Here is a 12,135-nt window from a genome sequence, read left to right on the forward strand (position 1 = left end):
TGGAAAAAAAGCACAGCGCGATTTTGAAAAAAAAGCACAACTTGATTTTGAAAAAAAGTGATTGGGATTTTGAAAGCAGAACACAGTCATGATTTAAAAAAAAAGCACAACGTGATTATGAAAAAGAAAGCACAACACGATTTTGAAAAAAAAGCACAATGCAATTTTGGAAAAAAAGCACAAAGCAATTTGGGAAAAAAAGCACTGCACAATTTTGAAAAAAAGCACGAGATTTCAAAAAAAAGCACAACGCGAACTTTGAAAAAAAAACAACGCGATTTCGAAAAAAGCACAACGCAATTCTGAAAAAAAGCACTGAGATTTTGAAAAAAAAAAGCACAACCGGAACGTTGAAAAAAAGCACAACGCGAGTTTTAGAGAAAAAAGCACAACACAAACTTTGGAAAAAAAAGCACAACACAAATTTTGGAAAAAAGCACAACTGGAACTTTGAAAAAAAGCACAACGCAAGTTTTAAAAATAAGCACAACGCGATTTTGAAAAAAAAGCACAGCAGGGTTTTGAAAGAAAAGCACACCTGGAACTTCAAAAAAAGCACAACAGAATTTCAAAAAAAAAACACAACGCAAACTTTGAAAAAAAAACAATGTGATTTCAAAAAAAGCACAACGTGTTTTTGAAAAAAAAACTGAACGAGATTTTGAAAAAAAAAGCACAACGCGATTTTGAAAAAAAGCACAACACGATTATGAAAAAAAGCACAGATTTTGAAAAAAAAGCACAGCGCGATTTTGAAAAAAAAAAACCATCTGAAACTTCAAAAAAAGCACAACGCAAGTTTTTAAAAAAAAGCACAACAGGATTTCAAAAAAACAGCACAACACAAACTTCGAAAAAAAACAACGCGATTTCAAAAAAAGCACAGCGCGATTTTGAAAAAAAAGCACAACACGATTTTGAAAAAAAAACACAACATGAATTTTGGAAAAAAAGCACAGCGGGATTTTGAAAAAAAAAAGCACAACTGGAACTTCGAAAAAAAGCACAACGCGAGTTTTAAAAAAAAGCCCAATGGGATTTCAAAAAAAAGCACAACGCGTTTTTGAAAAAAAATCTGAACGAGATTTTGAAAAAAAAGCACAACGCGATTTTGAAAAAAAGCACAACACGATTATGAAAAAAAAGCACAGATTTTGAAAAAAAAAGCACAGCGCGATTTTGAAAAAAAAGCACACCTGGAACTTCAAAAAAAGCACAACACAAGTTTTTAAAAAAAAGCACAACAGGATTTCAAAAAAAAAGCACAACACAAACTTTGAAAAAAACAACGCGATTTCAAAAAAAGCACAGCGGGATTTTGAAAAAAAAGCACAACTGGAACTTCGAAAAAAAGCACAACGCGAGTTTTAAAAAAAAGCCCAATGGGATTTCAAAAAAAAAGCACAACGCGATTTTGAAAAAAAGCACAACACGATTTTGAAAAAAAAATCACAACGCGAATTCTACACGATTTTGAAAAAAAGCACTACAGGATTTTGAAAAAAAAGCACAATGCAATTTCAAAAATGAAAACGCAATTTCCAAAAAAGAGCACAACGAAAATTCAAAAATAAAAACATTATTTTAAAAAAAGCACAATACGAATTTGAAAAAAAGCACAATGTAAATTTGAAAAAAAGTGCAACGCGATTTTTAAAAAAAATGCACACCGCGAATGCACTACACGATTTTGAAAAAAAGCCTTACACGTTTTTGAAAAAAAAGCACAACGTAATTCCGAATACACTATGCTATTCTGAAAGCTCCAGTGCACAAGGTGATATATCTCGAAAGCATAATGCGACTCCAAAAGCACTGAGAGAACCTCTTGGGAGCACCACATAATCACGAATGACTGGTGGTATTTGATTCAAAAAGGGTAACCACCTGCTTTCATTGTCTAGGTACTGAACTTGTGCAAATGAAACACCTGCAGGTGTTTAAATAACCAAATTTGAAATCGGGTTGAAACTGAACAATGGGAAAGTTAACACTGTAGATAAGAAAATTTAGGACCCCCGCGGTGTTACATTCTAAAACGAACACAAAGGGAAAGGTTTTTACCGCCCATTGCGATTTCTATATTTATGTAACACAGCAGGGGTGGGGTGATTTTTCGGAAATTAAACAATGGGAAATGTTCTTACAACCCCATGCGGTGTTACATAAATTTGGATATTTAACCAACTGTCGGCGCCGCTTTTGATACCTTTCTCATTGTTCAAAGTTTAGCTCCACCGGCAGATAAGTGAACACAAAGGGTGTCGGCTTCGCTTTTGATAAAATCTTTTCCGAACCCCTGTGGTGTTACATAAATTTCGAAATTTAACTGACGTCGGCTTTCCTTTTGTCGGCTTCGCTTTTGATATGGCCCTTTTCCCTTTTTTATTCTTTTTTTGGTACAAATTTTCGTAATTAATTGCAATTACTCAAGAAGCTAATTGAGTAATTGCAATTATAATTACGACATTCCCTCCCTCAAGTTAAGCCTCACCTACCTATGAAAAATTCAAAAAAATCGGCCCATTCCTCTAAGAGAACATTCGAGCCAAAGAATTTTTCAACTTTCGGAACGAAAGTAATAGTGTGCTACGCACACTAAAAAAAAAAATTGACTGACATTTTTGCATTTTTGGGGTTTGTATGACCACCTCAACCAAAAATAACACTTCTTTATTATTTTAGCACATATATGTATGTACTTATAAGAGAGTGAGGATAGTTTGGACCAGTGTTGGATGAACATGTGTTTGTTTTCAAGTTGGGTTATTGTTCTTGTTCTTGTTCCTACCTATCAGGCGTTCTTTGTTGACCAAAAAAACAGAATTAGATTTAAATCTAAAATCACTCAAAAACAATCAAAAACAGTGTACAAAAAACATACCTACCTAACATGTTCGTATGCAAAAGTTCTGGTCTTGAAACGATTTATTTTTCAAAATACCAAGTACAATTCTTTACCGACTTTTCATTAGAAAAGTGGGGTATCGTACTTGTTGCGATAGTGAGAGTTGGACTGGGGAGTGACTTCCCATATGAAAAAAAAACTAGTCATCACTACTAAATACCACTAGTAACTAGTAGTAACTACTCATCATTCAGTGGTGATTAGTGGTAACTACAAGAAACCAGTAGTGATGACTATTCACCACTAACAGGATGAGCTGTGATTAGTAGTTACCACTGGTTACTACTCATCAGAAGAATGCTGATCAGTAGTGATGACTGGTCATACTAATGGTAACCACTAATCACAACTAAAAATTTTACAGGTCAAAATTAAAAAATCAAATAATTATTAACAGGATGAAGTATGCGTGACTATTTCTATGGAAAATGGAAACTGTGTTTATTTTGCATAGAAATAATAATTCAATCACTCATTTTGGCGTTTTTGCAATACCTGGTTACCCATATTTAATTTAAATAACTTTAAATTTGGAATATGGAAGGTGTTTCCCATTTTTGGATAGTTAAAACCTTTTATTCTTGGACACAATTTCAATACTCAGCACCTCAAAAGCAATCATTCACTTTTTTCTTTAAAAACTATGAATTATTTCAATTTGGGTGAATTTCAAAAAATCAAAAATAAGGAAGCGCCTTCGTTTTTTAGGTAAAGATGATGCGATATCAATTAAATTTTTATCTAGAAGTATGAACATTCCAAAAACTTGGTTATATATCCATAGTTTTCATTTTGTAAAATCATCATACTCTAAATTTTTCAAAGTCCAGAGTGCTGAAAAGTGCATATAAATCCTTAAAACACCTTACTATTCAACTTCCTCAGTGGCCTAGTAGGTTCGGCAGAAGACTATGAAGCGAGAGGTCGCAAGTTCGAATCCCACCCAGGGTGGAAATTTTTTTTGGTTTTCAAAATTTTTTGGGGATGAATTCTTTGACTTAGGAGGGTCTACAATAAAAAACAATGACTGTACTGCCGTAAATATGTTTTAGAATTGATTTTTAATTCAAAATAAATTATGCAGCAACTACAACTACCACTACCACTGGTTATTAGTGTAGTGGTAGTGGTAGTGGTGTCGAAAATACCACTGGTACTGTTTACCAGTGGTGATGACTAGTTTTTTTTCATACGGGTTCGCTTTACGTTTTGAGGGCCTGGGATCACATGTTGCGAGATCCACCCCGAAATCAGGTTTAGGCTGTTGGTGGATCTCGGTTTATGTGGATCGCGAAATTACGAATTACAACATCTTGCAAATCGCCCATCAAATCCACATTCATCAGTGAAAAATCGTCATCTGAACCAGGCGACAAAGTCCTACATAACAAGAACAAGTTGAAAAAAATTAGAAATGGAACCGAGTTGATTTGTTTTAAATCTAAAAGTAAGTACACATCAGGTAACAAGGTTGCATCATTATAAGCTTCTTGTATAAATTTAATGTTTTCTGGACATAAGGATAAGGGTACCTCCTAAACCCGACCCCCCCCCTCTCTAACTCATCTGATACCTAATTCCAAAACAATCGCGGAAAAACGTTTTTATTATTCCTTTTTTACAGAAAAAGCGAATGAGACCAAAATCATCGCTGTAAAGCCAAATGGTAAGAAATGACAAGCAAAAAACAAAAATCAGAAAGTCAACATCAACTTTTAAATTCTGTTTGAAGTGTGTGAAAATAGCTTTTGGCGGATAAATTTTGTGTTAATTTTTATTTAAAGCTGACACTTGAACAAATAAATTAGTGCCAATTACTTTTTGGATAAGTTCAATGGTGAGTTTACAAATTTTTGGTCAAAGTTACTTTTATGAAGTGCCCTAAATTTGACCCCCCCCCCCCCCCCATTGTTTTGGCAATTTTAAGACTTTGTTTTTTGCTACAGACATATACCAAAAGATGAACCAAAATTGTAAGAAATGGGCAGAAGTTTCCAGTAAAATGTTCTAAGGTACTTTTATGTTGATATGTCAAGTAATAGATATTTATGTATTTTAACGTCTTCAGCTTTGATTTTGGTGTTTTTTACTCATTTTTGAATTTTAACACATTTTCTGAGAGGGTTGATATTAGGATCACTTTTTTTTTTTGTAAGTGACCAATTTTCATAATTTGTAAAAAACAGTCTAAATACTTGTATTCAGGTATTAAGTAATAAATACTTGTTATAACGCCTTTAGACTTTGATTTTGGTGTTTTTTTTACTCATTTTTAACATTGTTTTTTTAGGGGATTGATATTTGGGTCACTTTTTTTTGTTGAATTTTTAAACTTCTCCGGAAAATGTAAAAAAAAAAATGGTAAATGAAAATGTTGGGTCTTGGGGCTTTAGCATGTTGAAGTAGACATATCAAGCTATCGTTTAAGCCATTGCAGAGATTTTTTGCATAATTACATGGTGATTTATTTAAAAAAATAAACTAGGGGGTTGATAGTCAGTACCCTTACCAGGGTTGGTTCTCTACGCATAGACTATCTTTGTCTACATAGTCTACTTTGTCGCGTAATCTAATCTAAGTAAACTTCATGTAGAGTGGACTGTCTATAGACAATAATGAGTAATGTATGTATGTCAACTTCAAAGTTGTGTATTCCCAAATAATCTCCCTTCTTGCTAAAAACTGTCGTGTTTTTTTTTGGAAAAAATTACCCTCACTTTTTAACTGAAAAATTGAAGAAGAAAAATCTTGTATTTTCAACAATGATATGAAAATGATATCTACTTCTGCTAAAATTGTCAGTTTTGCTTTTTTCAAGTTTTTTCCTGCCCAAAAGTGGTCAAAAATAAGTTACTCGCTTTTTTTTTCAAAAATTGATGAAATTTCTTGTTTTTTCAGCTAAATTCCTGAAAATTTTCATTTTTTGCAAAAACTTTAAAAAGCTTTACTTTTTTCCACAAATTGTTCAAAAGTTTCATTTTTTTACCCAAAAAATGCAATAAAAATCTCGTTTTTCGAGAAAAATTAGGAAAATGCTGTGCTTATTGCTAAAATTGTCAAATTCTTGCTTCTCAGCTAGACAATATTGCTAAAGATTTTCACTTTTTTTTAAGAATTATATCTGCCAAAAATTGTCAAAAATGAAAAGTACCTTATTGCTTTTTTGCCACGTTTTTTTTTACGCGTATTCTCAAAAATGTAGTTTTTGGATGTTTTTGGAATCTCGTTTTTGAACACTTTTTGGATTTTAACCACAAATTTTTGAAATTTTCTGCCAAAATCCATGTAAAAAAGGCTTTATTCTAAAACAGAAAACACTGAAAAAGTGAAAACAGTTTTACTTTGTAGTTTACATATGTGACCCGCTCTGACAAAATCGACTATTTCGACAAAAAAAAGTGTCCAAAATATTGACGTTTAAAATGAATTTTAACGGTTGAAAGATCAGATTTTTGAAGAAAACTTAAGGTGCGTTTATGATTGTCCGTAACTCTTACGGCCTGTTACAGAAAAGTAAAAAATTTTTTACTTTTCTGTAATTTTCTTTGTTCTTTTCTGTAAAACAAAAAGTTACGGTTACGGACAACGTGAACTACGCCATAAGAATTCTTGTATTTTACTTTTCCGTAACAGACCGTAACTTTTATTACGGTTAGTTACAGACAATCATGAACGCACCTCCACTTTTTGAAATTTTGTCGAAATGGTCGATTTTGTCAGAGCGGGTCACATAGGTATGTAGTTTACATTGTCTACAATGTTTACATGTAAACTATCATTGTCTACAGTAACGTTGTTTACACGTAGACAACGTGTCTGACCCTTAACCTTAATTGATGAGCTAAATGCTAGATTTTGGCCTTATCTCTAGAATTCTTGAAATACATATACAATTTATGAGCATTTAATGAGATGTCTCCTTGACCTTTATCTTGATGGAAAAGATTTTGGGTTATAAAAAGTACACTGACATTTCTATGATGACAACCTTTTGTAATAAAATGGACTACGCTACATGAGTTGCTTGATTCACACATCATATCATCAATAACAAGTCTAGATAATTTATTCTCAAAATTCATTTTAGATAGACATTCTTCAAATTTTATATCCGGATACTCATTATACTAACTTTGCCATTGCATTCTGAATTCAACCAAATTATTTCATGGAATTGTACATCACACATTTCCTTCTTGTACTTTGGAAATTTCAGTACAAACTACGTCTTCCCACAACGTGAAGGACCTGCAACTACGTCTCTCTACACCATGGTGAAAATGGTTGCATACCGCACGCCCGACTTGACCCTGCCCTGGCGTTAACAGTGACCCTTGACTATGTAGTTATCTACTAGCATATTACACTAGCCCACAAACCCACCTGAGGGAAGATTTTTTAAATAGAATCTTGTTTTTTCTGACTTCCAACTGTTGTGTATACAGTGCATTTCATGTGTAAAGCAATTGAAATGGCCGCTTGGCCTACACTACCACTTCCTGCATGAACTAACAGTGATTCACCTGCTCTCATTTGACCACGTACAATAAGAGCATAATAAGCCTAAAATTCAAAAAAATGCAGAAAATTGAGAAATTGGTTCCATTATTACATCACAGTTACAACCTACATCATGTAGCACTTACAGTCCCATATGCTATGGGAATAGTGGAAGCTTGTTCAAGTGTCCATTGGTCTGACACCTCCCACAGGAAATAAGGATGAGGTATCACTGTGGTGGCCATACCGCTTCCACCCAACATGCCCATTACACGTCTTCCACTGCTGTCACGTCCAGAAAACTCAATACCCAAAACACAATCCTATATACAAATGGAAAATGGAATTAGGTGTATTACATATAATCAGATATAGCCATATGGTTCCCAAATTCTGACATCACAATCACTTAACAAAAGCCAAATATTTCAATTTTTCTCCTCAATGAATATGTATGACATAGGTTGTTATGATGAGTGGAGGGTGATAAAAATTATATGCATTGTGATGGGGACCTTTGCTTTATAGTTTTGTAGGTATATACCTGTCTGCCTAGATCTCCAAACAAGGCATCCGGGTGAAATTTTCCAGAAGCTATCATTACATCACGGAAATTTAATGGAGCATAGTACACTGTACATAATTCATTGTTCTGATGGTTTTCTGGTCTGAAAACAAAAATGGACAGTTGTATACCACAGTTTACAGAAATGGAAAATGATGTACCTTATAGTTCAAACATGTAATTTACTGGTAATATTTTAAACACCCTTCGATCCAGCACAGACTAGTAAGATCACCCCTAGTCAAAGTATTAATATAAGCATGTTCAACTTTTTTCAAAGAATTATCCGTTAATTTCTTCAAAGGAAGATGCCAGTTCCGAATACCCCATTTTTGTACACATTGTGAACCAGCTCCTTGTTCAATTGAGTAGAATAAGGCTCGAACTTTGAGGAATATTTAGGAGCCTTTTTGCCTTGAATGAATAATGATCTATTACAATGAGGGAGCAGAAATGAAATGAGTGAAACCAATTGAGCTTCAAGTTGCATTATTCTAGTCTTCTGTGATTGATGTGAGTTTACCTCAAATAAGTGCTATTTGGTTCGTTTGTTAAACAGTTGACTAATCCCAAGATACCATTATTATCATCACCTTCGGAAATTAGCAGCAATGCGATAAATTAATCCCTCAGCGGAGTAGAAATAGTCGGCCAGCACAACTCATTTACAACTATCGAAATTCGCAAAACCTAAATTCCAATCATTCTGGAGCCTCCCTTGGACTCTCTTACCTCCTCCCTCTTTAGTCCTATGAAAAAAATCTTGAGACAAAAGTTGTAGACAATTTAGTGTAGATTGTAGAACTTAACAGTACCTATAATACTCTCTAAATTTGAAACAGTCAATTTCACTGCTTAGCAGTCACGACACCCGTGTAGAAAAAACGAGATATTTACTACACGTTTACCACAAAGTAGGTGGTATATCACTGATTTACTCTTGATATACCATCAAATTGTGGTATACCACTAGTAAATGTAAAAATTAAAATTTACTACTGGTATATAATTTCCTGAAAATGTAAATGCAAAAGTTTACTACTGGTTTACCATTTAGTAAATTTAACTACATGGTAAACCAATGGTAAATGAAAGATGTAAAATTTACCACATGTTTACTATATTTTGATAATGTTTTACTATCTAAAAAGTGAAACGCATGTTGTAATACCACTGGTAAATGTAAGGAGGTAAATTTTACCATTGCTTATACTAAGCAAAGCATTGTTTGATTCGCTGAAGGATAAAGTTATTCATGTCCAAACTTTATAGGTTATTCACAATTTTTTTTAACTTTTTTCATCAAGTTTGAAGTTTTTTAAGCACATGCGTTCTAAAATTCAGTTCTAGATAATTTATATGGTATTTTATTGGGGAAAAAATTAGAAAAAGCACTCAGAAACGTAACATTACTTTGTAGAAATCTTCAAAAAACATTATAATTACAAAATAATGTCATCCATTCAGAAAAATAAATATTTCTTGGGGACTGGTAAGATATAATATCAAATATTTTTCATGAACAAATTTTTTATCAAGGTTTTTCACGTGTTTTTCTGATTTTCAGATGATATTTTTTCAAAACTTCAAGTAGGATATACTAGATTCATGTAATTGTATTCCTACCCTATATAAACTACAAACTATACCCATTTTTAGTGAAAAAATGTGCACTTCATCACATATATCCTCATAAAAAAGTCAGTAAAACAAAGTGTGCAATCTGGTATCATCTGTAAAATATCACCCTATAAAATATTTTTGCAAAAAATGAAAGAAAATAAATAAAAATAAAATCATCACATCTCCAAAATTTGACTAAGTCCAAATTTACCAAACATATAAACCCATATAACACCATTCCTATCACCGCACACAGTAGCCTAGTTGTCAGTGCAGAGTGGAAATAAGCGGAGGTGTGGAGGTCCCAGGTTCGATCCCCACCCAGGTCACAAATTTTTTTATTTAAAAAAATTTTTTAGGTAGCATTTCAACATTAACTCTTGCTATTCTGTACACGCAATGTGCATTTCAAGCCTTTTAAAACAATATAAAGGGCTAGACTTGCATTTCCAAACCAGTTGTAATTTGCATGGTATACCAGTGGTTTACGTGTTTCAATTGATGACTTGTATACTACATAGTATTTAACATAGTAATACATCCTAGTTAACTACGTGGTATACATCTGGTTTTTTTTACACGGGCATTTTGCCTTTTTAGAGCAGTAGTTTTTTTTTACTGCAAAACAGTGAAAAATTACTGAGTTGGTCAGTAAAAAATCATTTTGACTGACCAATTCAGTAATTTTTCACTGTTTTGCAGTAAAAAAAAACTACTGCTTTAAAAAGGCAAAATGTCGTGACTGCTAAGCAGTGAAATTGACTGTTTCAAATTTAGAAAGTATAACTATTTTTTCGATAAAATCAAACCCCAGGGAGAACACGGGCAAAACCCATTTTGGAGGTGGGTGCGAATCCCCCTCGATAAAAAATTTAGCTATGGGTCTGTGGAGTGGTGGTTTTCAGTTAGAATGATAATTTAAGCTGGTTTCGATTATTCCTCCAAAAATTTTGTGTATTGGGCATGAAACCCATTTCAATCAGAAAACGAATAGGCATGTCCTATCCTAAAGATGCATATTTATCTACACACTATTCCACTTTAATTCATTTTCAAGCATTTGATTCAACTTACTCGAGCTCTTAAAGGATTAAGTATGTTCCAATATTAAAAATCAACATTGATAACTTTTGTGAAAAGAATTACGAAGCATACGAAAAACTTGTAGATAGGTACCGGTCTATACTTTGCATTGTAACGTTACACCAACTTGAATAATGTGACGTATTCCTCAGGTTGTATAATGTATACCTACCTAAGTACACCTATGCCATAACTTTAAAAAATTTTCCACTTCTTAGCAAATACCTTATCTAATCGTAATTCTCATGTTCGATATTTGAAAGGCATTTATCCATTCTGTACATGCGATTGCTAAAGCGGAGTTATGCCACCCTCTGATTGGCCAATTCCTTTCCTTCGCATTTCGATAAGCTCCGCCTTCATCAGCCGCAAATCTTGTACTTGTGCCGAAACCGAATCTTTAAATCTTTAATCTTTAATCTTTATTAAATTTTGAACTTAGCAATGCAAAAATCAATAAGCGGTATCGAAAAATTGATAACTTTACGTCCATTCTTAACACAATAAGCTTATGTAAATACAAAAAAAGAAAGAGAAACATTTTGATGCGTTATGAGTAAATTGAAATTCGATCACGATCACCATCAATTTGGCAAAGTAATAAAATTAGATAAAAATAATGAATGACTTTAGCCACCTACAATCCTACATCGCTATGCAAGTAAAAATATATCGAACGCAGTATGATAGTATGCCTCTAGCCTCTTTGGTCAAAATTATTCAAACAATAAACATACTTATGTTGCGAGTAATTCACTAATTCAAATAATTAATCAAGAGGTTCGTTTCGTTTTATTTGCTGCAACTTCCTGCAATTTTCCACAATATTGCAGGATTTTGTACAAGTGGTAGTAAATAATTCTGTATTTTACATAACACTATGTACTACAAATTGTTGTAGAAATTGTAGCAAAAAGAACAAACTTTATTATGCGGGCGAAAAAATCGAAGTGAAGCGAAGTCAGCGAAGTGATAGTGTGATAGATAGAGCATGGTGATAAGAAGGGCGCTGTTAACGGGCCAATCGGAGGGCGAGAAAACCCCGCTTTAGCAATCGCATGTACAGAATGGATAAATGCATTTGGAAGTGACCTGTAACGCCATTTTTGAAGTACCTAAACAAAGTAGGTAAGTTAAGTGGCTTGATAGTGTACGTGGAATTACTGTTGTTTACCTTGTACTAGTAATGCGCACATGAGGGAAAATCACGAAATAATTGAACAAAGCAGAATTTTGAATTTTATTTTACATGTGGATTGATCTGTTTTTGATTACTTTCAAAATGATTAAATAATAAACTAAAATTTATATTCCGGCGACCTAACATATTTTGGTCTGTGGGAAACCTTGAAGTTAAAAAGTGATGAAATTTTTTGAAAAATTCAATTTCCTTTCATGATTTTTAAAACAAAAATTTTCGTTCAAAATACATTCTGAAATTGGTTTTTAAATTGTC

General features: G+C 33.1%; 1 protein-coding gene across 2 annotated transcripts; it reads right to left on the reverse strand.

Annotated features, from left to right (window-relative positions):
• Positions 1-3,010: 3,010 nt before the first annotated feature.
• On the reverse strand, positions 3,011-10,814 carry LOC135837581 (fatty acid synthase-like). Of its 2 annotated transcripts, XM_065352905.1 has the most exons (5): positions 10,671-10,814; positions 7,953-8,076; positions 7,555-7,731; positions 7,292-7,471; positions 3,011-4,288 (listed from the first exon to the last, which is right to left on the reverse strand). In XM_065352905.1, the coding sequence occupies exons 2-4, from the start codon at positions 8,007-8,009 to the stop codon at positions 7,307-7,309; spliced, it is 399 nt and encodes a 132-aa protein (XP_065208977.1). In that variant the 5' UTR covers positions 8,010-8,076; positions 10,671-10,814; the 3' UTR covers positions 3,011-4,288; positions 7,292-7,306. The 2 variants fall into 2 exon arrangements, with proteins under 2 accessions (XP_065208977.1, XP_065208978.1); XM_065352906.1 differs by lacking the exon at positions 3,011-4,288 and having other exon boundaries at positions 6,959-7,471.
• Positions 10,815-12,135: the final 1,321 nt, after the last annotated feature.

The sequence above is a fragment of the Planococcus citri genome, chromosome 2 (genome assembly GCF_950023065.1).
Source record: "Planococcus citri chromosome 2, ihPlaCitr1.1, whole genome shotgun sequence".
Classification (NCBI taxonomy): domain Eukaryota; kingdom Metazoa; phylum Arthropoda; class Insecta; order Hemiptera; family Pseudococcidae; genus Planococcus; species Planococcus citri.